General features: G+C 42.6%; 1 protein-coding gene across 5 annotated transcripts in view; it reads left to right on the forward strand.

The window, feature by feature from the left end:
• Positions 1–13,505, forward strand: part of AFG2A (AFG2 AAA ATPase homolog A) — a 164,333-nt gene extending 150,828 nt beyond the window's left edge. For 4 of the 5 annotated variants that reach the window (XM_084768768.1, XM_084768769.1, XM_084768767.1 and 1 more), the window contains one exon: positions 13,149–13,505. In XM_084768768.1, coding sequence (XP_084624894.1) covers positions 13,149–13,325 — 177 coding nt within the window. In that variant the 3' untranslated portion in view covers positions 13,326–13,505. The remainder of the gene's footprint in view (positions 1–13,148) is intronic. The other variant, XM_084768770.1, reaches the window with a different exon arrangement.
• Positions 13,506–16,302: the final 2,797 nt, after the last annotated feature.

The following is a 16,302-nucleotide window of genomic DNA, read 5'->3' on the forward strand; positions in this document are numbered from 1 at the left end:
CAAAGTAGATGGTGCTCATTGCTTTATTTCACGTGAAACAGGGACTTTACCAGCCTTGGGCAGTGGGGGAGGGGTTTTGAGGATGAATGTGTCTCATTGGCTGGACTTAGGATGCTAGCAGTACCTTATTTACATGGGGTAAGATAACAGATGACAAGCTCATATGACTGATCACCTGTGGCCACGTTGTGTCACGTGCATCTGAAGCAAGCACGGAGGCAAGGAGAGAGATTTATCCCACGCCTTCCATTCTCAGGATGAGATTTTTAAATCTCAAGTTTGAGATTTCCAGAGTTTGAACATGCTCCATCTCATAGTCCCGTGCCAGTTCCCCTGGCAGCACAGTCCACAAGCCCCACACCTCATGATTGTTAACATACACAGTCAGCAAGTATGCTTAGACTTCCTCATTGTTAGGTTTCACACCAAACCTTCTCATTAGGATTCTTGCAGAGTTTGAGTAATAGCAGTCAGGAAAGACTGGTTAGTTTGATATCCATTAGTAATGGGCTCGGTAGCCAAAAGAGGGAAAGTAAAGTGTGTTTTGGTTCAGGGTTTTCCTCACCTGAACATCATTCCCACCCAGCTTGGGCAAAGAGGACATTATTGGGAATGTGTCTGGAGCTTATTATTATGACTTTGAAGTATATCACAGCTGTAATTTGTATTGTTAAAAGCAACAGCTGGGGCTAGAGAGACAGCTCAGGGGTAAAGAGCAATAGCTCCTCTTCCAGAGCTCATTAGTTCAATTCCCAGCAACCACATGGTGGCTCACAACCATCTATAGTGGGGTCTGGTGCCCTCTTCTGGCATGCAGGTGTACATGCAAATAGAGCACTCATATATTATACATAAATAAATCTTCCCCCCAAGAAGCAAGAACTAGATGTCACTGTTAGCATCTGCTCAGTGAAATTGGAGAGTTGTTTGTTTGTTTGTTTGTTTGTTTGTTTTCCTTTTAAGTGGACATACAAAAAATAGTTTAAAGTTTGTGTGGCTTAACAGCATTCAGATGAGACTCCCTGAGTTACTAAATGTGTGTCATGGTACCAGTTAGCAAAGTACACATGTGTACCTTTCCTCTCAGGTTATCTGTAATTACACATAGTTAATACCTGCCACTTGGAAATTCTGATCTTAGTTTAGCTATTTGATTTTGCAGTTCCTTTACTATGTATAATTTGTAATCTTAGTATCTTGCTTCCCTAGTGTTTTTTATTTAAATAATAATAGGATATAAGTCTCTCCAGTAAAGATTCAAATAAATGCATCAAGTTATATGTATTAACAGATGTAAAAATTTTCTGGACACAAAAAGGAGAGACTAAGAAAGGAAAAAACTACTCAACTTTCTTTTTTAATCAAATGTACTCCCCAACCTCAGTAATTACAAACATGCAAATTCTGGCCTTAATCAGAGAGGAAAGTAGGTCTTATGAGTCAGACATGGGCAGTTCAGAGAGTGTCACTCAGGCAAACCCAGTATTCTTGCCATCAATCAGAAAAGAATTTCAAGAGAAGCCAGTATGAAATAGAGTTGGTATTTATTAGATGATATTTTAAGGAGCTGGAAAGATTATTTAGTCTGTAAAGTGCTTGTCGGCTAAGAATAAGATCCTGTATGACTATCTGTTGTTTTGACCGCCTTGTTACACTCCCCCTTGTGGCCATGTCTTTGTCTCAGGAAGTCATTAGCACTAACTTGTTATGATGTTCTGCCCCTGGTACTCTACCTATTTTGCCTGACAAATTCCCCATTTGGAAACTCTTACCCCTAGCTATAAACACCTTGTATTTCTCATATTCAGTGGTGACCTCTGGAACCCCGTCTTAGGGGGAGGCAGCCCCTGTACCCAAATAAAAAAGCTTGCTTTTAAAAATATGTATGTTGAGGAGTTGGAGAGATGGCTTGGTAATTAAGAGCATTGGCCACATAGTTGCTTATAACCATCTGTAACTCCAGTTCTGGGAAATTTGATGCCTTCTTCTGGCCTTCATCAGTATTGCATTCACGTGGTTCACAGATATACATGTAGGCAAAATACCTATTTACATAAAATAAAAGTTTTAAAGATTAATGTTAAGTAGCAATGGAAAAGGACACCCAGTGTCAACACCCATGTCAGCCTCCCTAGGCACAGGGCATGTATACTCATCCACCATTCACTAATACACATAAAGAAATTCCAATATATATTTTAAACACAAGAGTTAAAAGAGAGGTGCTCTGGAAGAAAATAAGACACACCCCAGAGCATGGGTGTCAGTTTCCCAAAGATGAGTTTTGCTTCACTGCCTTAACAATTGTCATATGTAGGATTTGGTGCTATTTTGAGTTGGTTTGTTAGTTTTGAAATCGATAGTGTCAAAGGTTTGCTGAAGAACTAAATTTGATTCCTCTGTTGTACCAGACAGAATTACAGGTGACAAGGCAAAAGTAGTTCATAAGGAAGGAAACCGCTAGGGTTTCCAACTTCACAGTCTTGCTCAAGAGTCTCAAGGAATGTGTAGGAGAGGAGTGAGGCCATACTTGAAGGTCATGCAGGCTTAGTCTGGTTTACTGCTATCTCATATGGAAATAGCTAATCTAGGAAAGCAGGAGTTTATCTCTGTGTCAGCAACCTTCATAGCAGATGTTAATTCTCTTTCTCAGCTGGAGAGGCTTCAACCAGACTCAGGGGTAATGGCTCGTTTTCCTTCCTGTGACTCTGTGAGATGTAAGGAGGTTTGAAATGTGGTTATTATAAAACAGTGCAGTAGTTCTTAAACCCTTTTTAGGCCATGAGACCTTCTTATTCTGTGATTATTCTTATTCTAAGAACACCAGAGTCTAGACAAGTGGCAGTGTATATGGCTAGTGGGTGTTGTCACAGGCTTCAGTTATATGCTAAGGCCTGTCTAGATGGCCATGGACCCTGAAAGACTTTAGTATACAATCAACGATAGTACACAAAACTGGTGAAATACCACTTGAACTATTGCTAAGTGTATTTAAGAAAGATGACTGTTGATTCATTATTTAAATTTTAGCAGCATAGTGTCAGCTTCTATGCAAATGTCTTGTAAAACAGAATAAGCGTTACCAGTCAGAGGAAAAAACACCTCAGAGTCCAAAAGTGAAGGTATGAATTTATCCTGGACTTTGAGGATATCTTATCTGATTACTTTAGACATATTCATATACTGGGAGGGTTTCCTTCCTTTCAGGAAGACTACACTATCAATTCAGTGACATAGATGAAGTGTGAAGGATGGTATCGTCTTCTCACTCTCTGACAGGTGCTCGTGGCATACTTGAGTTATTTGTCCCCAGGACATATCTCTCGCTCCTTCTTAGCTGACTGTATATGGGTTATCAAGCCTCTCCCCTCCTCTTGTTTAACACAAATAGCCATAACTACCATACCATGCTAAAAATGATTTCAGGTATGGCAGTACAGTACTCTAATACCAGCACTCAGGATGCTGAAGCAGATCACCATTAATTTGAGGCCAGCAGGTTACATAAGCAAAGTTGTCTTGAGTAAATGAGTGGTGTCACGTTAGATGCTGATCATCAGGCCAGCCCACAGGTAAGAGTAAAGATGAGAACATAGTACACATTAAAACTACCTCAACAGCAACCTCTGCCATGCACATCTCCAGAATAATGGCAGAAAGGATCAGATCCCCCAGATTTATAAGAGAGCCCTGGAGCTACATAAAGAGACCCTGTCTGAGAACAACAAAAACTAAGGTGCCTGGTTTAGGGCTCTCCTAACCAGCAAGGTCCCACAAATGACACAGTATCGTACGGTGCTCCTTGACCCTTTTTAATCTAGGTAATGAGTTATCTGGTGGTTATGACAAGGGAGAGAGACTAAAAGGGCAAAAGGTAGCTTGCATATGTCTTCAGAGATAACAGGAAGTCTAATGCGCTAACTTAGGGTGTCTGAGATATAGAACAGGGCTGAACCTGCAATGTAGTAGTACTGTAGATATTTAGCACAGATAACTTAAAACCTTGACAGTTGGATATGTTGGAACAGCGAAAGCAGCAGTTAGTTTTATTCTGAAACCAGAGGTATGTGTGAGCACGAAACACCTCCCACTGAGACACCAGCACTACACTGAAGGAAGACTAGACAGGCCTTGTGCACACCTGGGAGTTGACAGTGAGCTTTGGGTTTTACTGCTGTGTTCCCTAGTGCCTGCTAACTTGTAGGCAGTCAGATTCTTTGAGTGACCCAAGAACTGGGCTTCTACCATTTGGTCCATTTCAGCACTGCACTGAAGTGGTTCCTACCCTGTTCATTTCTATGAAAGCTGTTTTCTTTTCAAAACCAAAAATACCTTTTTTATCTTGTTTTGGTGGTTCCATTGAAGCTAGAAACATTTAAAATTGCATAGGAATGCTAGGTGTGGTGACACTGGCCTTTAATCCCAGCAGCTCTGAGGCCAGCCTGGTCCACAAAGTGAGTCCAGGACAGACAGGACTTTTTACACAGAGAAACCTTGTCTTGAAAAAGAAAAAAAGAAAAAAAAATCCATAGGAAGAAATAATATTCTAGATCTTGCCGGCCCAGAACTTCTACAGGATAATTGATCTGTAAATTTTACTCCACTGCAGCTCAGGCTGGCCCAGAACTCACTGTGTAGACCAGGTTGGCCTCAGAATAGTTAGGTAATAAGAGCTCTAAATTCTTGCCTCCTCACCACTTACAAGTTTTTCCATGAAGAAACATTTTAAAGGATAAGTGCTGCGTGTGACCCTTAATTAATCCCCTTCTGCAGTGCAGTACGGCTCCCTGAGGGGCTGGTGACAGTGCCGGCTCGCCTCCCTGTGTTTGTAAAGGTCCCACTTCATCTGTCCCTGCTCCTGCGGAGCCTGCTGCCATGCCCCAGACCCTCCCAACCACAGGCGCATAATCTCCCAGGTAGCTTCCTTGAAGCACCTCCAGAGCATGCTGTTCATGAACAGCAAGACACCACTCTCACTGGGTTCCTAATCCCTCCAACACACTGGAGAAGGAGGTCGCAGGGCTGTGAAAGTGAAAAGAAAAGAGAAGGGGGCGGGCAAGCCAGGACAGCACAATGTCGTCCTTGGTGCTCCAGCGGCTGCACCACAATCAGCGCCAGCTGCAGCCCAATTAAGCTCAACAGGTCACAGGTGTTCCAGACAGAAGACGCTTTTAACAAAACCACTTTCTGAGACTACCTAAGAATTTTTTAAGCACTGTGGCCCATTTCTTTTGGTGGATTTTTAAAAGCTATTTACTACACTTGAAATACAAAGAAGCTGAGATTAGGCCTCGCTGGATGGCGTGCTTTCTTCCTGCCAAACAGCAGGAGTAACACAGACAGCTCCTCTGCCATTGTGAGTTCACTGTGCAGCTGCAAGGAAAGGAAGGGGTCTGTCTGAGGGGAGGGCCACAGCCTGTCCTGGGCCATTCACCAGCCCCAGCAAAAAGCAACAGTATATCTGTACCTTTGCACTCTGAAATCACCATCTCTCAGGTGCACTGGAAGTTGAACTATATAATGTCTTAAGCCATCGTTGGAGAGTACTGTTATTCAGGGTATGAATTCAGCTATCAAGAGAAAGCCTTCTCATGGGTGGGGGGATCTAGCTTGTCTAACATGAAGGACGCTCTGGATTGGCCCCCAGCACAACTGGCCATGGTGGGGGTTACCTGTGATCCCAGCACTGGAGAGGTGCAGTTAAGAGAGTCAGAAGCTCAATGTCATTATCAGCTAGTTGCAGCTTCAAAGCCAACTATGATACATAAGACCCTTGCGGGGGGGTGGGGGGGTTCATTTTGAGGGATTAGAGATGTGTAGCTTGGTGATAGAGCAGCTGAGACACAGGTACTTCATTCCACCACCAAAAAATAAGATGGTTTAAAAAAAAGTGGTAAAGAGCACCCGCATGAAAGCTCACAAAGATCCTGTTCCAGGGATTCAGAGGGTGTGTGTGTCTGTGTGTGTCTGTGTTTGTTTTTAAAAAGTAGCTGGGCAGTTGATCTCTGTGAATTCAAGGCCAACCTGGTCTGCAAACGGAGTTCCTGGACAACCAGGGGCTTTCCTCATCCAAGACACCTAGTCCTCTTCTGGCATACTTGAATCTGGCTTCATTATTTCCACATATCTTCCTTTTCTCTGTTCAGTCTGAAGGTCTGCATGGTGGCTGACCTACTGGTTCTGTCATTCTGAGGATTAGCATGCTTCCTGAAGTAGTTTATCAGAAAAGTTAGCTAGAACTTAGTGCTTCTGGGCAATTTCGACCCCAGGGCATTTGCAGCAGCACCCCACCCAGCAGCTTCCAGCACCTGTGTGCATGTTTCCCTGTTGTCGCTGTCACGGTACATGTCTTGTAGCAGAATTCAGATTCACCCAGGACTTGCCTGGAAAATGAAGCAGCTACTTAAGTTACGTTTTGGATGCTGCATTCACCAGAGAAGAGGCTGGTTCCACTGTGAAGCTGCAGCAAACAAGGGAAAGAAGGGCTCTAGCACACAGGGGAAACTGCTGGCCATGATCAGACGCTCCTTCCTATTGACTACTCTTTAGTAGACACTGTTTGCCTTTACTTACTCGATCACATTTTTTAAAGCCTTGCTGTCTGTTCAGAAGCCATGTTGGTTTCCTTTTCCCTGTTGTCCTATTTCTGTTTTGCTAGCTGAGACACCTGCTTAAACTCAGTTTCTCTGGTGGGTTGGAGAGAAGAACGATTGGCTGTGTGTTAAGCTTTCAGGTTTCTCCTCAGTAAAGTACGACATTGTTCTCTGTGGCATTTAGAATTACACACGATTGCCTCTTTTGCCCTTTTGCATTTAGAAGTGAAGTAATTAGGTTTCCCAAGGCTAAGTAGTAAAGAGCCTTCTCATCCTGGACCACTGCTTCCCCATGTAGTAAACCGGTACTGCTACTGCAGAGCACATGAAGAGAATGAAATTCATCCTCACATGTGCCTCCGCTTCTACTGCTGACTACTGTCCTCACTTCAAAAGACTTACTGTTAGGTAAACCTGGTGATTTGTAGATGTTCTTAGTAGCAGACTCTTCCTGTTGGGTGTCCATCTCAAATTCACCTAACTCTTTGATATGGTGTTCCTGTATGTCTTGTGTTTTTGTTAGGTAACTGATCACCGGATCTATTTTAACTGCTGAATGATTGGAAAGGAAATTTGTGATGTATAAGCACCAAATAAAGTGGTGTGGGAGCCATTGGAGCAAAACACATCTTAGTCTGGCTCTGATAGTGAGGTCTTGGGCACAATCTACTAGTTTTTGTCCTATTTTCTTATTCCCATGAAGATGTTTCCATCTTCCAGCAAAGCACAAGTGAAAGATTAGGTATTGATCATTTAGTCAAAACCAAGTAAGAATATTATACTCTTTTGTGTTTGTAACCTACTGGCAAAAACACTCTTTCTGGCAGCTTGCTGATAACTCCTTTAAAAGATGAAACCTGCACCAGCAGGGTTGGGGGGTGAGCGGAGGCAGGATGCTGAAGAAACAAAGGCTGGCTTCTAAAACACTTTTTGCTAAAGAAGTTAAAAAGTTCAAGTGGACAAGGATTTTGTTTCTGAGCAGGTTAATCTAATATTTCTGACTGTGAGTCAAATTCATCTACTTATCTACACATCTCCGAGGACTTACTCTGTGACCCCATGGCGACCGGGGGGAGACTAGAAAGAATCCCTGTTGCTGCATCAGTCCTAGACTCAGGTTTGAGTCATGATTGGTAGATGTGCTTTGTAGAAAGCAGGTGATCCATCCAGACATGCAAACACAAACTCATCTTACTGGGTTTTCTTTTTTTATAGACTTTATTATGTAAGCTGCCAAACAATCATAGTTTAGATTGAAGGTCTTTCCTCATAGTTCTCAATTCCAGAGAAGACATGTGGGCAGTTTTATCTAAGAACTCACTTTCTTGATGCCTACTGCCAGGAGGAAAACAGGACAGATTGGCTGGTTGCAGGATTCTACTACCAGGAGAAACACTCATTTGCATGTGTGTTTGTTTTTTAAGCAAACTTCCATTCACGTCCCCCAAACTAATATATATTACTGCAAAAATATTTCTGTCCCTGTGTGACAAATCTTGATAGCCTGAAGAAGTGTCGTTCAGAAAGAACACAGTTTCCAACTCCTCTACAGAAATAACTGAAGCCGTAGGACTCCAGACCAAAACACAACATGGTAATAAGCGATGTTTATTGCTTATTTCTCTTGGTTTCATCAACTTAAATGTATAACTGACAAGAGTATATAAAATACAGTCCCTGGCCTCAGTACAGTAGCATGCACATGTAGTAGCGTAATGATAGTTACAAACCTGTGCAGTGCCTAGCAGAAGTGGGGCTTCCAGCTCTTGTCTGGCTCTGTAGCCCTCTTCTTAGCTCCTCAATATATCTGTGCATCTGTCCACAGCCCCTTCCCTTTTGTCTCTATTCTAAAATACAAGAGTTTAAAGGTATATAAAAAGGGCAGGAAGCACACTGCAGACCTTCAGTAAGTTTTCTGGTATTGTTACACTAGGTGGCTCATCAGTGAAGGTGCTTACTGCTAAACCTGACAACCTGAGTTCAGTCCCCAGGACACACATGCTAGAAGAACTGACTTCTGCCCTTTGTCTTCTGACCTCCACACTTGCTCTGTGGCATGTGCGCACACACCCTTCACAAATAACATAAATATAGTAAAAAGTATTTTCTGATGAGAAAGAAGGTCAGCGTTAAAAGCAATTTATTGATGATCTGCTAAACACAAGGTGTCTCTTCTCATTCCAGATACTGTGTCAGGTTGACTGGCTAATTGATAGGCACTACCCAGTTGCTACTTACAGTTTGGGTGCCTCTGGAATCCCAAATCAAGCCCGTGCAAGACAGGATTTTCTCACTGTGTCTTTATGTAGAAGGGTCAAACCAGCTCCCATGACCCCTTCTATAAGGGTGCCAAGCCCATTCTTGTGGGTGGAGATTGGGTTCCAGCATGTGGATCTTGAGGACAAAGCACTAACATAAGTAGGTTAGAGCAGACTGAGCAGCTGCCATTGCTGGGCTACAGAGTCCATCAGCTTCCCTTCTTCTGCCTGTTCCCTATGTAGGCTTAAGACTTATTTGATCGTGGAGTACTAACCATTGATATCTCCCTGGGAAATGTGGGCCTGGTCCGTGGGAGATGCATTTTCTTCTTGGGAAATGTCCTATCTTGGAAGTCTTGCCAGAGTGATGCCTAGAACAGAAAGAAACCCTTGGTCATGAAGCACACACCCTTTTATTTGGGTTAGGAGAAGAGAGTAATCACATAAGGCTTTTCCTTTGTATTCCTACTGAAGAGAGTCTCTTGTAAGGAATAAGTGAAAACAAAGAGGACCTTCATACATGTCATCAAGTTGGGTTAAGGGCTTCAGAGGACCAGTATCAACAGTTTTTGCTGCCATAGAACACTCATGGAAATCAGAGGACAACTTCTGTCAGTTCTTTCCTTCCACTATAGGCTGTGGCATCAAACTCAGGTGATCTGGCTTGTGCAGTGAGCAAGAAACCTCCTTGGTCATCTTTGTTCTAATCCCCGCCAAGCTCCCATCCCCAGTGCCCTGGTGTATGTGTGTATGTCTGTGTAAATTCTGTCCTTCACAATTTGGCTTACAAAACAACAATGTTTTCTTTCTATACGAAATGCTATGTTTTTCTGTTGAATATTTTTAATATTAACAATTTAATAAAATCAGCAGTTACTCCTTAACCAGCTTTATACCCAGATAACCGCATAAAGAGACTATCATCTATTTAATTAGTCTATAGTTTCACAATAATTACTCCATCCTAAGCCTCCATGCTAGTATACTTTCCTCCCAATCAGATTTCCCACATTATACTTGGTTTTAAATCATCTCCTAAGCCTGGTTCATTTCTATTTCTCCTGATGTTTCTCAGTCTTCTCCTTATGGATCCATCCTGTCCCTCTCTTTTTCCTCCCTCAATGAACCTGGATATCCCATCCTATTCTCTGTCTTGCTCAGCACTGGCTAGTCGGTTTCTTTTGGCAATACAGAGAACAAATGGTGACATGTTTACACAAAACTGAGACAGGAGATACTTAAAACAAACATCACAATCCAGTGTCTGGATTGAAACCAGGGAGTAGGGTAGAGAAGTCGGCATTTGAATGAACAAGGGTAAACCGTACATACACAGTCCACAAGAACATTATGCCAACAGTTTTCCTTCCTGGCAGTCAGCCTGTGTTCATCCCTTGCTGGTGTGTGGAGACTGGAAGACAGCTACACTTCCTCACAACTCTAAATCGTGTACTTGACCTTCTGTAGCTGCTGCACAGAGCAGCTGCCCTATTGGTCTTGACTGAGGACTGGAAGCCTGGCTAAGGACTCCATACTGTCCTATTTTGGGTTGTATATCGCCAAGTATGTGTACTATGAAAGCAAAGTAGCAGAAAAGATTGTACAATTAGTTCTTTCAAACATTCCCTATCATGGTTACTGCTAAACTCACCAGGAGGAAGTACAACAGAAATACCTTCCTGAGATGTCCAGTTGGTGACACTGTGGCAGTGTTTTATCTAGAGATAAACTGAGAACCATGAGTTGAGTTACCGGAACATCTCATAAAGCTTGCAGTTTACTATTCTCTGTTGGGCAACACTCATAGCTCTTCATGGGCTCGTGAACTGCATGCATGTCAGATACGGCTGTGACGAGGCCTTGAGGCCCAATACTATTCAGCACCTGTCTCACACCGTCTTCCTTCAGAGGTTCTACAGAACATCCCAGCTAATCCAAATGTTCCTAGTGTTCTGTTTCAAAGTTCTATCCAGCAACATAGATGAAGTTATTTTGTTAAAGTCAAGGCCACACTCCGATGTTAATACATACCAGGAGCTCCAAGTTATAAGCATTTACCTTCCAAGAGCTTTACTTCTTTCTGTCCCAATTTAATCACTGCACTCCCACCAGAGTTCGCTTTCCCAGTGTGCCACAGTGCTGTCCACCCACCTGCTGACACTGAGAACCTAGAGGTTAGCAGGTTCCAGGCAGTCTTTTGATTATTTTCTTCCTTATCAAAGTCCCTCTTTAATGACACCACCGCATCATTCTGCACAAAACCTGTCATCAGTTATAGAGCAAATGAATGAGTATAGAATTGGTGTTTGTCTAACTTTTATGAGAGATACTCAGAAAATGTGTGCTGAACTCTGTTCTCTGGGATAAGTCTCAGGTAGAGGTATGTAAAAATGTAATGCTGACCCGAAGTCTAGCTCTTCACTCTCTCCTTATCAAAGAGAGAGCTGCACTCTGGGTATATTCCCTATACTAGGGTTGAGTGAGAAAGGAATACTCCAGCACTCCCTGCTTCTCCAGTGCTGCTCAGACCTTGTCTGGATGGAAAGAGTGTTGCTGCTTAGGTGAGGTGGTAGAAGGACTCGCTGTAAGGTCCCTCACCCCCTTTTGTGGAGGTCCTCAAGTTCCCACCGGGATCACCATGGAGCATTTGCTATGTTTTCTGCCTTAGCAATTTGGTGGCCACTCTATTTTCAGAAAAGCATCAACATCACAACCACTGTAGTTAGAGTATATGCTCATTAACGAAGCTCAGAATTCATAGTTACATTGTTAGAGTTTGACAAAGGGTGTGTGTGTGTGTGTGTGTGTGTGTGTGTGTGTGTGTGTGTGTGTGTGTGTGTTTAAAAGGTGTCTAACGATGCTGCTAAATCATCTAAAAAGCTACTCAACTACTTGGCCTAGCTAAGCAGAAGAATCATTTTCAGTAAGTGGGCAAACTGTTACACCTGGCCTGACTTTCACTCAGCCTATATAGGATGCAGTTAGTCTATCATTCATCGTTCCCTATTGCCCTGAAAATCAAATCTCTTTTCATCCAGTAGGCCTGTTCGCCACAGTAATACAGTGCATCTTTGGAACACCACTGGCCTGTGCCTGCTTCAGCTGTCTAAAATACAGTGACCCTTCCTTCCCTAGTATTCCCCTCCCACACACCTTCCTTCTCTCTGTCAGTTCTGCATTCTCCCCAGATCCTTCTCAGTTCGCCCAGCTTTCCTCCCTGAGGAAACAGTGTACTTTTCTAATATTACAGAATCAAGAGCTCATAAAGGAGACACAGGAAAGAAATGCACAGGTTGAAAGACATGTACAAGCTCTGCTGTGACAAGGCATGCTGGTTAGCAGGGCCTCATTGTGCATCATAGCACCTCTGTTAAGGGTTTCTCTCACCCACACGTCACAGGCTGCCTGTCCTTAGCCATACTGTGTAGAATGGTAGGGAGCCATATCCAGTCCACACACTTAACAGCAATGCTTACCATATGTATTTGTGCTGGCTCTGGTTTGCTTAGAAAGAACAAAGAGCTCTGTATATGGTTGCTTTTTCCATTTGTAAACTTAAAATAGATGGTTTGCCTAGCATGTGGGAGACCCTGAGTCCATTTACGGCCCCACCAAAAAACCATACCTTAAGTTGAACAACTCTCAGAGTCCTCATAGTGCAGAAATAACACCATATGTCAGAAGCTACACCCAACTTGAAGTCTCACCATCATGGCTTCCTGAGTAGGACCTGAACAAGGATGAAACATGTAGACATGTTAACATGGAACTTACACAGAACCCTGAGAGGAAAATACATAGACTGCCCCCGAAAGAAGAGCACACTGATTGGTTATCTAATTCCAAATGGCCAGCCCTGAAAACATATAAACAAGTCAGACTAAACAGACTGAGCAGGCTGTACTTACATATCAAGAACTACACACCCACCTACCTCCCCAACACACACACACACACACACACACAGAGAGAGAGAGAGAGAGAGAGAGAGAGAGAGAGAGAGAGAGAGAGAGAGAGAGAACTAGAGGCCAAAACTTGAACATGAGTGATGAGGTACATAGGAGATTTTAAGGAGAGGAGAGGAAAGGAGGAAATGATGTAATTATATTATAATCTCAAAAATAAAAGGTTTTTCTTTTCTTTATTCAAGACAAGTTTTCACTGTGTAACAGCCCTGGCTGTCCTAGAACTCTTAAGATTTTTTTGAATGTCGTAGCACAGATAAATATGTTGAAAATAATTTATCTACAAAAGAGTGCTAACTGTTTCCTGCCTTCTTTTATATGTTCAATTTCAGATCATAGCCGTCTGCAAAGAGGCTGCTCTCTTGGCCCTGGAAGAAGACATTAAAGCTGATTGCATTTTGAAGAGGCATTTTACTCAAGCCTTGAGCATTGTGACACCCAGAATCCCAGAGTCGCTGAGGCGCTTTTATGAAGATTACCAAGAGAAGAGTGGGCTACACACAGTCTAAGAAATACTTACGTGCATATATTTTCTAGAGAAAAGTTTGTTTTCAAAGTTTTGTCTTGAGAGTGTTTTTGTTTATGGTTTCTTATTAGGTAAATGTTTAAAAATGTCCTCACTGGAGTTGAAGAACCTTGGCTAAATGTTTTGAATCATTTGAGTACAATAAACATATCTCTGGGCATGAGTTCAAACTAGTTTTACTTTTTGATTTTCAACAGCATACATTCACCCTTGTATTATTTCCTTACTTCAGAATTCTTGTCAGTGCCAGACAACAGTGGAACTCTGTTTTATACAACATGGAAGATTATGTACAGAAGGGCGTCATAAAGGGCATCACCAGGTCTTTGCTTTAAAGATAGGACTTTGTGGAGCCTAGGTTGGCCTCCAGCTCAGAGGAGGGGCCTAAGCTTCAGTTTCTGCAGCCTCTACCCACAGCCCCCAAGTGCTGGGATTGCAGGGATACTCCCCTGCCTGTTTATGCAATGCTGGGCCTTGAACCCAGAGCCCAGTGCCTGCTAGGAAGCCGTTCTACCAGCTGAGCTGTATTTTCTGCCCCAAATCTGTATTCTGATAGGCCAGCCAGGTTTATTTCCAGATGTGTACTTCTCATTGCTGTTGTTGTCGACTGCGCTTATGACCAGAAATTATCACAGTACAAATCCCTTTGAAGGCTTAGAAAGTTAAAAGTGTAGGGCCAATTTAAGGCCAGAAAGTACTCTTGGCTTTTGCTAAGATACTGTAAGGAAATCAGAACATATACCAGTTTTAGTGTGTGCCTATTTGCAAGTTGCCAATTAATCTCCAGTTAAAAAGAAACCCTAAAAATGAAGCAGGACTATCAAGATGGCTTAGGTAACGGCACTTGCCACCAGCCACAACAACCTGAGTTTGGTCCCTGGGATTCATGGTGGACAGAGAGACCCCAACAAGTTGTCTTTTGACCTTCGCATGTATACTGTAGCATGTACAAACACACAAATAAATGTAATTTTAAACATCAACAAAACCCACAAATTTTACCCTTAATTCTCTTGTGTTATATTGCATTCTAAATATGTGTTTTTATGCATCTAGTTATATAATTTCCCTTGGAATTCCTTGACACTTTAATATTGTGTAAACCCTCTTGAAACTACTACTACCAGTTACTCCTGAACAATAGAACCTAGCAGCTACTGTTTGAGAGTGAGACAAGTCAAGGGCTCCTGACCATCACAATCACAATTACAAGTGCAGTTTACTGGCTGAAGTTGTCTGAAATCACCTCACAGCTATTCATCCTGTCACTGTTTGGTACACTTGCAAGATAGCATTGGATACCAGTACATAACGCCACTTAAGAAATGAATGTTATATTTAGTACTGTGGTGTTAGATATAAGTATTATATTTATTTAAATGAAATAATGTCAGAATGTTTGATCAGGCACACTAGGCACACTTCTATTCTTAAGAGTGTAGAAAATCCTGTCATTCAGATACTTTGGTTGCATACTAATAACTTGCAGTATTCTCTTTATAACTGGGCATAGCCCCTATACTCTCAGCACTTGAGAGGTAGAAGTAGAGGAATAGGAGCTCAAGGCCAACCTGGGCTACATAGTGAGTTTGAAGCCAGCCTGGACTACCAGAGACCCTCTGTTGGGATAAAGAAATCAGGCTTACACAATAAGATAAGACCTCAAAACCACTTTTGTGTCCCCCAGTTTCGTTTTAGTTATTTATAAATAAAAGTGTGTAGAGGAAGGGCCTCAGCTTCTTCCTATATATGACTCTAAGTAAGAGAAAAGGTGACTCCTCAAGTACTGGGCTGGAATCTGAAGAGAACACCTTTTCTCATCAAGTACAAACCAGAATTTGACCTGACTTAGGCAGGGGAAGAAAGGTGTTGATCTTGGCCAACAAAGGTGTTTGGGTGATGTCCACACATAAGCTGGAACTGAGCCTAGGCTTCACATACTACCCAGTTCTCCACAGTGCATGGGTAGACAGAAGTTCTTCCCCTGGCAGAGGGGACCACAGGAACCTCATACTTGCCCTGTGCTTTGTATATGTGGAAAAGACCTGCTAGGAGTCATGCCCGTATACTTAAGAGTGTTATGGTTTGAATTCACATAAAAGCATGAACCCACTCAAGGACTGTCCTTAGGGTAGCTGGCAGCTCTGCTAGTTGCAGGAAGATAGAGGTTCCGAGAAGCTGACACCTACAGCAAAGCATTTGTGATCCCCAAGGATGTGAGGAGCAGGGGATGCTGTGTAAGCAGGTGTAACCACCTCAGAAAGCAGCCCTATAGGCCTGGGTCTTTCTCTGAGTATGTACAGTGACAGTTCAAAAGAGATTTAGAACAGTAGACCTCTGCCTGTAAGAGCAGTTGAAGTGTAAGGCAAGTCAAGCAATAGACAAAGTGGCAACTGAAAATAATCAGAGATAGGATCCATATGAAATGGATCAAATTCAAAGTTGAGCAGAAGAAACGAATATATGAGATTTAAAGCATGAAGCCGATTGTAAATTTAAGCCTACACAGCAAGACCCTTCTCAAAATTACATGTTTATGGGGACTGTATAAGTAAAAATAAAAGATACCACATAGGTGTTAGGAGAGACCAAAACTGCAGTTCTTACACTGTGTTAGTTGCTTCTGTTTTAAGTAGGCCTTAATGAACATCACAATCATACTTTCAGTCCATGGGTTTGTGTCACAACCCATGGTTGTCTAAAGACTCAGGAGCACTGTGTACAAGGATAAAATGCAGAATAAATAAGATGCAGGAAGAGGTAGACCTAGGAAACAAATGGGAAGAAATGTTGATGGAAGTTAATGGCCTTGCAGCTTGGAACGCTCTCGACCTGGGAGGAGGCTTGTTTCTGTCGTGGTGTGGTGGTAGTGCAAAGGAGTTGGAAGCTAGGATTTAAAAGGATTTTAGAGCACCAATCCTGCAGAGTAGAGGAACCCCTGAGAGGTGCAGTTCTGAGTG

The sequence above is a fragment of the Acomys minous genome (assembly GCF_964271855.1).
Source record: "Acomys minous genome assembly, chromosome: 19".
Classification (NCBI taxonomy): Eukaryota; Metazoa; Chordata; class Mammalia; order Rodentia; family Muridae; genus Acomys; species Acomys minous.